Source organism: Carcharodon carcharias, chromosome 34 (assembly GCF_017639515.1).
Source record: "Carcharodon carcharias isolate sCarCar2 chromosome 34, sCarCar2.pri, whole genome shotgun sequence".
In the NCBI taxonomy this organism is placed as follows: Eukaryota; Metazoa; Chordata; class Chondrichthyes; order Lamniformes; family Lamnidae; genus Carcharodon; species Carcharodon carcharias.
The window spans coordinates 13,235,212-13,250,539 of NC_054500.1; the positions used below are offsets into that span (position 1 = coordinate 13,235,212).

At 45.9% G+C, this 15,328-nt stretch overlaps 1 protein-coding gene across 4 annotated transcripts in view; it reads right to left on the bottom strand.

Annotated features, from left to right (window-relative positions):
• The window catches only part of LOC121272712 (RAC-beta serine/threonine-protein kinase), a 103,853-nt gene that overhangs the window by 22,672 nt on the left and 65,853 nt on the right, over positions 1-15,328 (bottom strand). For all 4 annotated transcript variants that reach the window (XM_041179477.1, XM_041179478.1, XM_041179480.1 and 1 more), the window contains 6 exons: positions 14,727-14,895; positions 12,317-12,445; positions 7,979-8,090; positions 3,334-3,487; positions 2,641-2,772; positions 1,328-1,393 (listed from right to left, as the gene is read on the bottom strand). In XM_041179477.1, the coding sequence (XP_041035411.1) occupies positions 1,328-1,393; positions 2,641-2,772; positions 3,334-3,487; positions 7,979-8,090; positions 12,317-12,445; positions 14,727-14,772 (639 nt within the window). In that variant the 5' untranslated portion in view covers positions 14,773-14,895. The remainder of the gene's footprint in view (positions 1-1,327; positions 1,394-2,640; positions 2,773-3,333; positions 3,488-7,978; positions 8,091-12,316; positions 12,446-14,726; positions 14,896-15,328) is intronic.

The window sequence follows — 15,328 nt, forward strand, 5'->3', positions numbered from 1 at the left end:
TGGGTAAATTGGACCTATACTCTCTGGAGTTCAGTAGACTGAGAGGTGATCTCATTGAAACACACACGATTCTGAAGGGGTTTAACAGGCTAGACACACAGGTTGCTTCCCTTGGCTGGGGAATCTAGTTCATGGTGATAACCGTCTCAAGCGAAGGGGCCGGTCATTTAGGACTGACTTAAGGAGACATTTCTTCACTCAAAGGGTCATGAATCTTTGGAGTTCCCTATCCCAGAGGGTTGGGGATGCCCCCTTGCTGAATAAATTTAAGGTTAAGGTAAGACAGGTTTTTGGTCTCTCAGGAAATCAAGGGATACAGGGAGCAGGCAGGGCTGTGGGGTGAAGGCCAATGATCAGCCATGATTGTATTGAATGGTGGAGGAGGCTCAAGGGGCCGAATGGTCTATTCCTGTCCCTATTTCCTATGGTATGACATTCTAAAGCGGTCCACAATTGATTAATTATTTCTTGAAGCGTATCCGCAGTCGCAACATAGGAAATACGACAGCCGGCTTGCACACAGCAAGCTCCTACAATTAGCAATGCCAAACAACAGAAAACCTGCCTTTCCCTTTTAAAAAGTGTTATTGGTTGAGGGATAAATATTGGCCTGACATCACAGAGAATTGCCATCCTTCTCTTCGAAATGGTGCCATGGGATGGTTTACATCCGCCCAAGAGGGCAGCCATTTTAACATCTCGTCCGAGAGGTGGCACCTCCGACAGTGCAGCACTCCCTCAGTACTGCTCTGGGAGCATCAGTCTGGATTTTGTGCTCAGGCCTCAGGTGTGGGGCTTGAACCCACACATTCTAACTCAGGAGAGGAGAAAGTGTGCCATCCATTGAACCACGAGTGACATGACTCCACTACCTGCCAGGGCTGCCGTTACTCCTGCGCTGGTTTAAACCGATCAGAGCTGTTTGACTGATCAGAGAATTACTGAAATCTGGCCGACTTTTTGTTTCTGCCCTGGTCCAACCCACCATCTGACTGAGCTCAGCCTGAGGGGGCGACGCCGAGCTGTCGGGGGGGGGCTCTGCTCAGAACAGAGCAGCTACACACATCAACCAAGCCTCTAGGGGAGATGGTACACCCTTTACCAGTAGTGACTAAATAAACACCTACTTTACTGAAATAGTCAGCGCAGGGGAGGAAAAAAAATAACTGAAACATCCCATCACATGGGAGCTGCTTTTACTGTAAATACCACTGCCCTGGTGCCAAATATATATTTTCACATAAACAGACAGCCACACAGGACCGACCTGTATCCAGGAGAATACAGATTAAACCAAGCTCAATCCTATGTACGTTTTAGCACTTACTGTTAAAAATGGATGTCGTGTGTTCTGTAAAACCCTGCTCTCTGTAACAGTGTGGGCGACTTCATCCTACGATAAGCAAAAGCAAGCATTAATGTTTAGGCAGTTCTTGTTTTATCCAGTTAGCACCATCTCTCACAGGGGCATGAATTGCACAAGCACTGACCCCTCCCTTGGGGGGCAGGTTTTCCGGGCATTGGCTTCTATGGCCGCTGACCCCCCACCCCTAGGCATTGAGGGCAGATTTAAGAGAATTGGCAAAAAAAAACCAGCCTGGAGATTGGAGGGGCTATTTTTTTCTTTAAAGTGGAGTTATTAATCTTTGCAATGCACTGCCTGAAAGGGCTGTGAAAGCAGATTCAACAACAGCTTTCAAAAGGGGGGTTGTATAAACATTTGCAGGGCGGTAGCAAAAGGACAGAGGAGTGGGGCTAATTGGATAGCTCTTTCAAGAGCCAGCACTGGCAGGATGGGCCAAATAGCCTCATTCTGTGCTGCACCGTTCCATGATTCTCTGATGAATTTCATGATATTAGCAAGAAACCAACAAGTGAAGCGAAGACACCTCAACGTAGTATGACTTTTGTTCGAATAAATCACAGGGGCGTTTAAAGCTTGTTTTCCTTTAAGTTTCTTTGAACACTTTGGCTTACTAGTTTTAAAGATATTGGACATGGTTGGAGGAACAAAAGGTAGGTTGACTGACGGTTAAGAAACATCCAATAAAGTACTGAAGAGAATGTCCACTCTCTGATTGGCGAAGGGAGGCCAGGCATGATAAGTATGGAAAACAAAAACAGAATTACCTGGAAAAACTCAGCAGGTCTGGCAGCATCGGCGGAGAAGAAAAGAGTTGACGTTTCAAGTCCTCATGAACCTTCGACGATCGGTCGAAGGGTCATGAGGACTTGAAACGTCAACTCTTTTCTTCTCCGCCGATGCTGCCAGACCTGCTGAGTTTTTCCAGGTAATTCTGTTTTTGTTTTGGATTTCCAGCATCCGCAGTTTTTTTGTTTTTATCTCTATGATAAGTATGGACATGTCAGGTGACCAATGGCACCAATGAGTGGGCAGGGTAAGCGGGATCAGAATGTCATGCAATGGCCTTCCAGGAATCTACGCCCAATCAGAATTGGCAACCATGGTTGGGAGGAGCGATGGAAGGAAAGGGGCAAGGAGAGCAGTGGGTTCAACAGAAATCCCAGACTGTGCTGCCTGTGTAGGTGTGGAGTGACATGGACCATTGACGCTGACTGACAGTGACGGGAATAGCCAAAAGTTTCTTCACTAAATGAATCTGAAAAGTAAATACTCACTTTAGCGATAATTACTTCTTTCCGTAGGATTTTCATGGCATAATACCGCCCCGTGGCCTTCTCTTTAACCAGGATAACTTTACCAAAGGTGCCCTTCCCCAGTAACTTTAAATAGTCAAAATCGTTCATCGTCTGCAATCGGAAAAGGACAGCAACCAATTTAGTTATGTCACTTGTATACTCGGATGTAATAAGACTGAAGGTTAGATCAAACACGATGCAGGCCTGGGCCAGAAACTCAAAAAATGGTGGCGCTCTGGCCAGTCCTGTAAAATTAAACCACCCCCCCACCATTCGCCAACATCAGTGGAAACACTGCATTGTTATCTCTGCGGAACTCAACGAAGACAGAGAGATACAGGCTATTCAGTAAAACTGAATGACGTGGACATGCTCTCCAGGTGAGTATTGCCTAATTCAGTGGCGGTTATAGAGTAGACCTTACTCAATCATTCCTGCACCCAACTCCGGTATAACAAGCAAGAGCAAAATCCCATTTGATGGGAAATGCAAATCTTAAAACTAATTCAGGTCTGAAATATTTAAATCGGATTGCATATTTTGATCTGAAAATGGGGCTGGGCGGGTCCACAGCATGAAGGCTCAATCTTGGGGTGGGGGGGAGAAATACCTCCAGACGCCCATTCCCACTGCATTTGCACATTCCTCTGCCAAATAAGCCCTCATACTCACCACTTTATTCCTCGACTTCAAAATTGACACCTCCATCTCTTCCATCCCCGAGCTGTCACTGGGCGAGCCACACTTGACATCCATAGCATCATCTCCTGGTTCCTGGTGTTTCAAGCTGTTTGCGACGGTCTGGATGGCTCGTGTCCACTCCTCTCTAGAAACACAGCGGTGGGTACAGTCAGTGACAGCTGTCCCTTTGCAGCCAGACCCCCTGCCCCACCTGCGAGTAGGCGCATGGATCATTTTTCTGCAATTAAGACAACCGAGTGAATCGTGGCCTCACAAGAGAGATTGGTGCGGCCCAGAGCAACATTCCCACTTTAAACCATCAACAAATGGACTTCTACTCAGCTGGATCCTTCATGCTGTTTTTTTTTAAAAATAAAGTGAAGAAACTATTTCAAATGGACGCCTCGCTGGGAGAAGCATCTGTCTAGATCTTCCTGCCTTTTAGCTCTTTGTTCCCTCAGTTAGGGATGTGGAAGCACCTTTTCTCACGAAGGGTAGCGGAAATCTGGAACTGCGCCCACACCCCACCAAAGCCAGTTGAGGCTGGGGGGTCAGTATGGCCAATTGGAGCGGTCAAAACTCGGATGGTTAGGTTTTAGTTAGGTAGGGATATAAGGCGATGTGAAACCAAGGCAGGTAGATGCAGTTAAGACACAGGTCGGCCATGATCCAAATGAATGGCGAAACAGGCTTGAGGGGCTGAAAGGCCTCCTCCTTTCCTGTGGGCCGATCCATGTTAAAGCTTCAAGGAAGCTTGGTGCTCTGTATCAAGGTGGGCTGGAACTGGATTCAGATATGAAATCGTATACCCACGCATCGCCGCACACATCCAGGGCTGCAGGCAGATATAGACAGGTTAAGTGAGTGGGCAGATGGAGTGTAATATAGAGAAGTGTGAAGTTACATGGTGCTCGTACAAGGAGCACAGAAAAGTTAGCACGTGGGTGCAGCAAGCAATTAGGAAGGCAAATGGCATGTTGGCGTTTATTGCAAGGGGATTGGAGTTCAAGAATAAAAAGAGATCTTGCTACTGTTGTGCAGAGCTTTGATGAGGCTGTGTCTGGAATACTGGGTGCAGTTTTGGTCTCCAAATTTAAGAAAGGGTATACATTGGAGGCGCTATAGCGAAGGTTCACTAAATTTGTCCCTGTGATGAGGGGGTTATCCTATGACGAGAGGTCGAGTAAGTTGGGCTTATATTCTCTGGAGTTTAGAAGAATGAGAGGTGATCTCATTGAAACCTGCAAAATTCTGAAGGGCTTTGATAGGGTGGATGCTGAGAGATTGTTTCCGCTGGTGGGGGAATCTAATACACAGGAGCACAGCCTCAGGATAAGAGACCAATTGTTTAGGGCTGAGAGGAAGAGAACTTTTTTTACTCAAACGTTTGTGACTCTTTGGACTTCTCTACTCCGGAAGGTTGTGGATGCTCCATCATTGAATACATTTAGATACTGGGATAGACAGGTCTTGGGGAATCAAGGGATATGGGGGGAGGGTGGGGGAATGGAGCTGAAGCCCAAGATCAGCCCTGATCGTATTGAATGACGGAGCAGGCTTGAGGGGCTGTATGGTCTCCTACTCCTCCTAATTCTTATGTCCTTATAAGGAAATCTGCCATCCTTACCCGGTCTGGCCTACATGTAACTCCAGACCCACAGCAACGTGGTTGACTCTTAACTGTCCCCTGAAATGTCCTAGCAAGGCAGTCAGTTGTAGGTAACAAAAGCAGAAAATGCTAAAAAACCTCAGCAGGTCTGGCAGCATCGGTGGAGAGAGAAACAGGGTTAACGTTTCGAGCTCTGAAGAGGAGACATTCAATCTTTGAAACGTTAACTCTTTCTCTCACAACAGACGCTGCCAGATCTGAGTTTTTCCAGCATTTTCTGTTTGTATTTCAGATTTCCAGCATCTGCAGTATTTGGTTTTTTATCTTGGGTCATTTATAGGTAACTCACCACCACATGCTCCAGGGCAATTAGGGACGGGTAATCAATACTGGCCTTGCCAGTGACACTCAAATCTAAAGAACAAATACTAAAGAAAAAAGGCACAGTGATGAGAATTTCCCTACTCAGCCTTGCACCCTCGCCCCCACCTTTACCAGGTTGTGTGTAAAGATATTTTATCTGTAATTTGATTGTCTGTTATGCAGCAGGAAGGGACGGATGTACTGTGTGGATGGACGTCTGGTTGGCAGCTTTGTCAATATTTTCCCTGCTAATCCCAGTAAAAGGCTGCCTGCCTGTGTAGCTGTGGACAATACACACACACCGGACTCTAGTGAAAGCACATTTCAGACAGGCAGCTGCCAACGTCCAGAAGCCAAGAACACAGCATGCATCCCAGAGCAGCAGTCCATCTCAGAACTTCATTGTAAAAAGCAAATGGGTTTCCTCTTGAGGACCACCCATGGTGGGCTAAGGTCCAGGATGGTGCGTGTGCAGTGCCTGCACGTGCTCACAGGGGTGTTGTGTGCGCACCATCTTGGACCTTAGCCCACCTCGGGTGCTTTTCAAGAGAAAACCATTGAACCAATACAATACGTTCCCCAGATAGCACAACTGGCCATGCGGTTAGAGTCATTCTAGGCATGAGCACCGGGTCACAATAGGCAATCGGAAAAACCTTTAAATTTGTGGCTTTGACTGCAAAGTGGAAAGCATATTAAAACTGTAACTGAGGAAAGGAAAGGGACATTGTTTCAAACTCCGTTTGCTCTTTACAGTGAGGTTCTGAGATGGACTGCTGCTCTGGGATCCATGCTGTGTACTTGGCTTCTGGACACTGGTAGCTGTCTGGTTGAAATGTGCTTTCACTAGAGTCGCGCGTGTGTGTGTGTGTGTGTGCGCGTTGTGTGTGTTGTGTGCGTTGTGTGTGTATACTGTCCATAGCTACACAGGCAGGCAGCCGTTACTGGGATTAGCAGGGAAAATATTAACAAAGCAGCTCAACAGACGTCCATCCACACAGTACATCCGTCCATTCCTGCTGCATAACAGACAACCAAATTACAGATAAAGTATCTTCACACACAACCTGGTAAAGGTGGGGGTGCGGATGCAAGTCTGAGTAGGGAAAATCTCATCACTGCGCCCTTTTTTTTGTATTTGTTCTTTAGATTTGAGTTTCACTGGCAAGGGCAGTATTGATTACCCGTCCCTAATTGCCCTGGGCCACGTGGTGGTGAGTCACCTACGACTGACCACCTTGCCAGGCCATTTCAGGGGGCAGTTAAGAGTCAACAACCCTGCTGTGGGTCTGGAGTTACATGTAGGCCAGACCAGGTAAAGATGGCAGATTTCCTTGTAAGGACGTAAGAAATAGGAGGATGAGGCCACACGGTTGATCGAGCCTGCTCCGCCATTCAATAAGATCATGGCTGATCTTGGGCTTCAAACTCCAGTTCCCTGTCCTCTCCCCAAATCCCTTGATTCCCTGAGACACCAAAAATCTGATTATCCCAGTATTAAATGTATTCAACAATGGGGCATCCACTACCCTATGTGGTAGAGAATTCCAAAGAGTCACAACCGTTTGAGTGAAGAAAGTTCTCCTCCTCTCAGGCCTAAACGATCGGCCCCTTATCCTGAGACTCTGCCCCCATGTTTTAGACTCCCCAACCAGTGGAAACAATCTCCCAGCGTCCATCCTATCAAGCCCCTTCAGAATTTTGTAGGTTTCAATGAGATCATCTCTCATTCTTCTAAACTCCAGAGAATAAACTCAACCTCTGCTCAGAGGACAATCCCCTCATCCCAGGGACCAATTTAGTGAACCTTCGTTGTAGCGCCTCCAATGCAAGTATATAATTTCTTAAATATGGAGGCCAAAACTGCACACACTGCTCCAGATGCGGTCTCACCAATACCCTGTATGACTGTAGCAAGACCTCTTTATTCTTGTACTCCAATTCTCTTGCAATAATGGCCAAAATGCCATTTGCCTTCCTAATTGCTTGCTGCACCTGCATGCTAACTTTCTGCGCTCCTTGCACAAGCACACTGAAGTCTCTTTGAACATCAACACTTACAAGCTTCTTGCCTTTTAAAAGATATTGTGCTTTTTTATTCTTACGGCCAAAGTGAATTACTTCACACTTCCCTATACTAAACTCCATCTGCCATCTTGTTGCCCACTCATTTAACCTGTCTATGTCTCTTTGCAGCCTCTCTGTGTCCTCCCCATAGCTTACCTTTCCACCTAGTTTGGTATCATCAGCAAATTTAGATACATTACTCTGTCTCTTCACCTAAGCCATTAAGATAGATTGTAAATAGCTGAGGTCCCAGCACTGATCCTTGCAAAACTCCACTATTCACTGAAAAAGCCCTTTCACTAAAATACCTTAGTGAGCCAGATGGTTTTTACAAAAGTCCTGTAGTTTCATGATTATTATTAACGAATAGCATTTTATTTCAGATTTACCATTCAATTTTAAACCCCCTCCGCTGCTGGGGTGGGATTTGAACTCATGTCTCCATGTCTGGGCCTCTGGATTACTAGTCCAGTGACATTCTGCCCCTCACGGGAGAAGGGGCTGAGGGGTCCGGGAGATAGCAAGCTACATCCCCGGAAAGCCGAATATTAAAGTGCTTTCCCTGCCCCACTCTCCCCCCTCCATCACTGGTCTCACCGTTCATCTGGTGTATCAACATGGAAGGTCCTCTCAATCACCGTCGTCCACTGCAGGCACCGAATGATAAATGTGTTGGGCCTTGGCCTCTCGGTCTTCATTAGCTGGCATTCTAATAAAACAGAGAAACGTTGAGAAGTTACAGGTCTGCAGGGAAGTTCAATATTCCACAGAATGCACAGAACAAGCCAATCAGCCCAAGTTGGTGCTTATCTTCCACACCTCGCTTTATCACATCCGATCAGTATATCCTCCTATTCCTTCCTCTCTCATATGTTTATCCAGCTTCCCCTTAAATGCATCTACGCTACTTGCTTCAACTACTCTCTGGGTGAAGACGTTTTTCTGGAATTCCCTATTGGATTTATTAGCGATTATCTTATATTGATGATCTTTAGTCCTGGTCTTTCCCAGAAGTGGGAACATCTTCTCCATGTTTACCCAATCCAATTCCCTCATAATTTTGACAATGTCTCGAGAAAAGAGCCCCAGCCGGTTCGGTCTTTCCTGGTAGTTACAACCGATCAGTAAAATCCCCTATCGAGTCCCCTGTGCCGAATGGTCCAATGCAATACAGGACGGTGCATTTACATGCTGGGGTTAATGACTAACCCGTGGCCATTTGATTACTGAAAGAAACTGACATTGAAACACAAAGAATTAATCTGCAGCTACATAGCACCCTTCACAACCCCAGGACATCTCATAGCCAATGAAGTACTTTTGAAGTATAGTTACTGATGCACTGTAGCCAAATTGCCCTCAGCAGTACAAAAGCAAGCTGATAAGGATAGCTCATCTGATCATTAAATCACATTGATTTTTTTTTAAAAGAGCTTACTATGCTTAAATTGCCACATTTCCCACATTACAACAGGGACTGTGCTTCAAAAGTACTCCATCAGCTGTATATTGCTTTGGGATGCCCAGAGTTCATGAAAGGTGCTATAGAAATGCAAGTTCTTACTTTATTCTCCATCTGTATGTTGCCACAGAACATGACTTGAAGGGTTTATTTTAAGGGAGCCACTTCCCAAATGCTCCCCCTGCTGTTATTAATTGCTACACTGAGCAGGGTAGTAGAGGCTGAAACACAATTGGAGGCTGAAATCCTTCCACAAGATCAATGAAGGTTTGACATTCACAGGGACTGAAATCCATCCCAGCCACAAATTGGCTGTGTCATTTCTTTGCGCTTTTCTTAAATTCATTCACGGGATATGGGTGTTGCTGGCTAGGCTGGGCATTTATTGCCCATTCCTAATTGCCCTCGAGAAGATTCTCACTTCACAAAGCCTAATGTTGATTGATCATAGTGGAGAAGAGCGGGACAAGATGGCCGCTGGAGCACAACGAGGGCGGGAGGAGATAAGATGGCTGTCGAAAAAGACTCAAGCCATTCGACACTCAACAGGTGTTTGGGGTTCAACAGTTCGACTGCTGATCGCAGTGGAATTGGTGAAAAAGGGGCGAGGAACTTTACAAATCATATTCCAGAAGTCTGATAAAATGTTGATAAAGTCTGATAAAACTCTACAGAACCTGGGACTGTAGGACACAGAGATATAAACAACATCTGGGAGAGATGGTATCTGTGCTGGGGGGGGGGGGGGGAAATGAAGCCATGATTCGAATAAAAGGTCAAATAGATAACAGAGCACAGCGCTAACAACCCATCACTCAAATGCATTTTGGAGGGCCAGGTTGTCCACGTCATGTTTTTCACAGGACGAAGGAATATTCAGTTTGCATATACTGGAGGAATCACGGAAATTAAAGCACAAGGAGGCCATTCAGCCTATTGTGTCTCTTCTGCTGTTAACTCTTGAATGAGGGCAGTTGATTAATTGCATTCCCAGCCCTTTCACACCCTCTTGGTGAGAATGATCCATCACTCTACACTCTCGCACAACCAGTCGGCTCTGAAATCCTAGCTTAACCTTCCCTGCGGATAAAAGTTCCAAAACAGAATATTATTAAGCGGTGAGAAATTATAAAATTTCAGTGCTCAGAGGGATTTGGGTGTGCTTACACATGAAACTAAATTAGTGTGCAAGTACAGCAAGCAATTAGGAAGGCAAATGGCACGTTGGCCTTTATTGCAATGGGCTTGGAGGGCAAGAGTAAGGAAATCTTGTTGCAATTATATAGAACTTTGGCGAGACCGCACCTGAAATACCGTATTCAGTTTTGGTCTCTGTATCCAAGGAAGGACATACCTTCTTTAGGGGTGGTGCCACAAAGGTTCACTACAGCGATTCTTGGGACGAGGGGATTACCCCATGAGTAGGGATGGAGTAGAATGGGCCACACTCTCTGGAGTTTAAAAGGCTGAGAGGTAGAGGTAACCTCACTGAAACATACAAGATTCTTCGAGGGCTTGAGGATGTAATGCCGTGAAGCTGTTTCATCCGACCGGAGAATCTAGAACTAGGGGCGACTGTTTCAGAATAGAGAGTCAGTTATTTAGGAAGGTTTAATCAGGGTTGCGAATCTTCAGAATTCCCTATCCTAGATGGCTGTGGGTGGTTCGTTGTCATGTATACCCAAGAGTGAGATCAATAGATATTTGGCTGCTAAGGGAATCAAGATATAACTCCACTTACCCACCCAACACTGTTGAGGTTGAAGGTCAGCCATGATCTTATTGAATAGCACAGCAGGCTCGAGGGTCCTTAAGAGCTACTCCTACTTAGGTCCCTCTGTTATGTTTTAATTTTGCAAGCCCCTTAGGCAGCACCTTCCAAACCCATAACCACTACCATCTAGAAGGACAAGGGCAACAGATACATGGGAACACCACCAACTGGAAGTTCCCCTCCAAGGCACTCACCATCCTGACTTGGAAATATATAGCCATTCCTTCACTGTCGCTGGGTCAAAATCCTGGAACTTCCTCCCTAACAGCACTGTGGGTGTACCTACACCACAGGGACTGCAGCAGTTCAAGAAGGTAGCTCACCACCACCTTTCAAGGGCAATTAGGGATGGGCAATAAATGTTGGCCCAGTCAGTGACGCCCACATCCCTTAAAATGAATATTTTTTAAAAATGCCTTGCCTATCATCAGTGATCACCCATGAATCTTGGTTGTCCCCTTACCTTGGTTCTAATTTCCTTCCTAAAATGGAGCTCTAGGCCTACACACAACATTCAAACTGTGGTCTAGCTAAATATCTTGTACCAATTCTTGCTTTTTCCACCTGCACCTCAATCTTTAAAGACTTCTGTATTTACACCCTGCAATCTGTCTGCTCAGAAAAATTCGGTGAAACCATGGAATCCTGTAACACAGGAGACCATTCAGCCCATTGTGCCTCTGCCGATTCTTCGAAAGAGCTATTCAATTAGTCCCAATCCCCTGTTCCCATCTCATTGACCAGCAAATTTGTCCCCTTCAGGTATTTATCAAATTTCCTTTACAATTTTATGTAAAGTATACTACTTTTTGATTTTTCCTCTCTCTCAAAAGATACGACTGCACATTTCTCCACATTGAACTGTGTCTTCAGAATCAGATGGCTTGTGTAATTTGAGCATAAAGACAGAGTGGCCAAGCTGCATAGTGATTTAGAAAGCTGCAGATTCAACCAAACCACCCCACGCAGAGACACTTCTAAAAGATTTTTGGTCCCTGCCACATGCCAAGCAGTAAAGGAAATGGTCCAAAGGCACTGAGAATCTTTAGCTGCCCCTATCATGCTTGAGAGATAGCCACATGGCTTGTCCAAGAAATTTCAGTTAGTGGTTACTATTGACAAAAGGTCATAACAAGTGCCTGAAAACCACATCCACTGTGACGGGAATCATTTTTAACAAGTCATTCACAGGGTCGGTGGGGTGTTGAGTGTCACTAGCAAGGGCAGTGTTTATAGGCCTTCCCTAGTTTCCCTTGAGGTGGTGGTGGCGAGTCACTTTCTTGAACCGCTGCAGTCCACTGGTGTAGGTGCTCCCACTGTGCCGTTAAGAGAAAGAGTTCCTGGATTTTGATCCAGTGACAATGAATTAAGTCAGGGTGTTCTGTGGCTCGGAACGACACTTGGGAGGCAAAGGTGTTAGCATGCAACTTGCCAGAGTTACTTCGCAGTACCTCCCCAACCTGCAACTGCTACTTCATAACAGCTGTTGCCCTTGCAGGTTGGGGAGGTGCTGCAAGGTAGCTCTGGCAAGTTGCTCCCACACCACTGTTAAGACAGGGAGTTCCAGGATTTTGGTCCGACAACCATAAAGAAATGGCAATATATTACAAAGTTAGGGTGGTGCATGACTTGGAGGGGAACTTGTGCACATCAGGAGATAGACACTTCAACTAATGTATCACTATCCCCAAAAACTCACCTGCTACAGAGAAGTTGTTTAAGGGTGGCAAACCATGATCCGGGCTCTCAGGCTTCTCTTTATAGCCGATAAAAGAACCATCCGATTTCAAAAGGAAGTACCTTGGCCTCCATGTTTTAATATATTCACCTGCAAGCGACAAAGAGGTAAGGAGGTTAGGGCAGTGTTCATTCTGCCAGGTCAACTGGCCATTCTACAGTGGTCCCAGGGCAAACGCTGCTTTAAGATTCTTCTCCAGCCCCTGCACAGCTTAAAACACATCCACACACGTGCACAGGGCACCACCAGAAAAAGGGTTACAAGTCCACCTGGATATTTTGGTAAACCATCTGAATGATCTGCCCATCATTCAGAGACTGGCACAGAACATCATAGGGAATGGAATACCTCCATTTTCCAGCAACCCTTCTAAGCTCTAAGTATGATCCTAGCAATTGATTTTTTTTTTGTTAAAATAGAGATGGGCACAGTCGAAGATAGGAAGGCCATTCAGCCCCTCGAACCTGCTCCACCATTCGACAGTTCCCAATCATCGCGTACATCTAAATGAACCAATCTGAAATAACAACCAAACCAAAAGCTTAGCGAGCATCCATAACAAAATGAATGTCACCGCTGCCACCCAATATTGCCTCTGCTCTGTGTCAGGGTTTGGCGAGGGTGGGCAGCCGCCGGGGGAGGTAAAGAAAAGCTTTAGAGGGAGTTGGAATGGAGAGGTTTAACACAATTTGGTCAACAGATTTATATTTCAACTCAAGTCTCACAGTAATACAAAAGCAAGCTGATTTAAAAACAAGATTCTGCTCTTTATAAAAAGAGAATTAGACAGCAAAAGAAAATTATGCTAAACCTTTATAAATCACTGGTTCGGTCTCATTCGGGAGTTTTGTGGGCACCAGAATTTAGCAAGGGTGAAGGGGCTTATATCTGGGGTTGACTGGGAAAGGGGGTGGGGAGGAACACATTGCTCTGGGAAGGGGTACAAGGGAGCTGTGCCTGGGCTAAGGGTTGGGAGGCAGTGGGCAGGTTTGTTGCACAGCAAATCAGACTAGGAGCAATGGAATGGTCCCGACTTAACCACGTGACCAGGTCAGCGTGAGTCAATCGTGTGTGACTTACATCATGTGGTTCACACACATCCAGTTGCCTGGCACAACTAACATTTCTCCCTGCCACCCCCTGCACTTCAGTGGTGCCCAAACTCATCCTCAATCAGTTCTGTACACCCAATCCCACCAGTCCGTATCTATTACAGTCAAATCACCAATAATCATACATTCACATCAGGGAATGAAACGGCATGTGTAGAACCATAGGAGAGATCAACAGCAGTGACCAACAACCTGCATACATATAGCCCCTTTAAAGTGAAACATCCCAAGGCGTTTCACAGAAGCATCATCGCATAAGGAGATACTAGGACAGTTGGCCAAAAGTTTGGTCAAAGAGGTTTTGAAGGAGATGGAGGTCAGGAGGTTTAGGGAGGGAATTCCAGGGCTTAGTACCTCGGTACTCCTATTGAAAAGCACGTTCATCATTCATGAATTCACCGTTTGAGAGGTTTCGTGGGAATGTAACCCCCTCAAATGGCGAGACTACACTGTAATAAACTAACAGCATAGAAAAACTTGACAATGATTCTCAAATTGAGAGCATTACTCATATGTTTCTTTCTTCTACGTATAAGCTGCCTTCGCCTCTTGATTCAGGCCTGTAGTTCGCACTTGGGCACCCATCATATATTCATTCTGTATATAAATGGTCTGAACCTCTTTGTTTGATTCGAGTCAGTAACTCCATCTCAGCCAAATTACTTTATGTCAGAACAGTCACAACCTGATTGGAGGCGATGGAGCTTCCTTATAGTGAACAGGCATTCCCTGCTACCTGGCACTGCACATAGATCCCTCCAACGATGTTACTGCCCCGTGGCATCTCCGAGACCCAAATTCTCCACTCGACTGTCAGTCGTGACAAAATGAATGGGTTATTTCTTATCCACACTTCTTTCCATTCGCAAACCAATATTGTGGAATAGCTTATCTTTATCAAGTGGAACAGGCAACTTATAAAAAGAAAATTAATTCCCTGGATAGATGTGTCGCCAGCAAGGCCAACATTTATTGCGTATCCACAGCTGTCCTCAAGGAGGCAGCGAAACACCCATAGTGCAATTAGGACAGGAATTCCAGGCTTTTGGAATAGCCAATATAGTTCCAAGTCAAGATGCTGCATTACTTAAGAGGGGAACTTGCAGGTAGCGGTGTTCCCATGCATCTGCTGCCCTTGTCCTTCTAGGTAGTAGAGGATACAGGTTTGAGAGGTACTGTCGAAGAAACCTTAGCTTCTTTAAATTCAGTTATTATCAAACATTTGGTGGCCCCCATCTAGCCATGCTTCACGCACTCACCTCTTTTATGAAGCCATCCCTCCTTTACAACCGACACTTCATTCATATTGGTACCAAAATATTCTGAGGAAAACCCTGGATTCACTTAAAGACGGAGGAGAGGCACCTGCCTGACCCCAACGACAGGCTCCTCAGCAACTCGCCCCTCTTCCCAAACACAGCACGGAATCTGCGGCAAGAGAGATTATAGAAGGAGTTAGCAGAGTGAGGAACACCCACATAGCCAGTAGAGTGCAACACACACACACACACCCTCCCCCACCCCCCAACCTCCCCACACATCTTGCACGTACGCAACAAGAGGAAACATTGAACTGACCATTTAATTCATCCCCCACAAGCAGTTGATGCTGAGCCCAGGTTTGGGCTTCAGCCTTGGTCTTATAGAAGGGAAACCCAGGACTAGCGCTCACTCTTTTAATTTATTTATTTTTTTTTGCTGTGTGCGGTCTGTTCCTTTCCGTGCATGGTGCATTCTTTGCACAGACACGCTCTTTAAAAAGGGGGGACGGGGGGACGGACGGCCTGCGTGGTAGCTTCCAGGTTGTTGCACGGCCGTGAATGCACGCAGCTTCGAGGGAAACACTTGGCAGGACCCATAA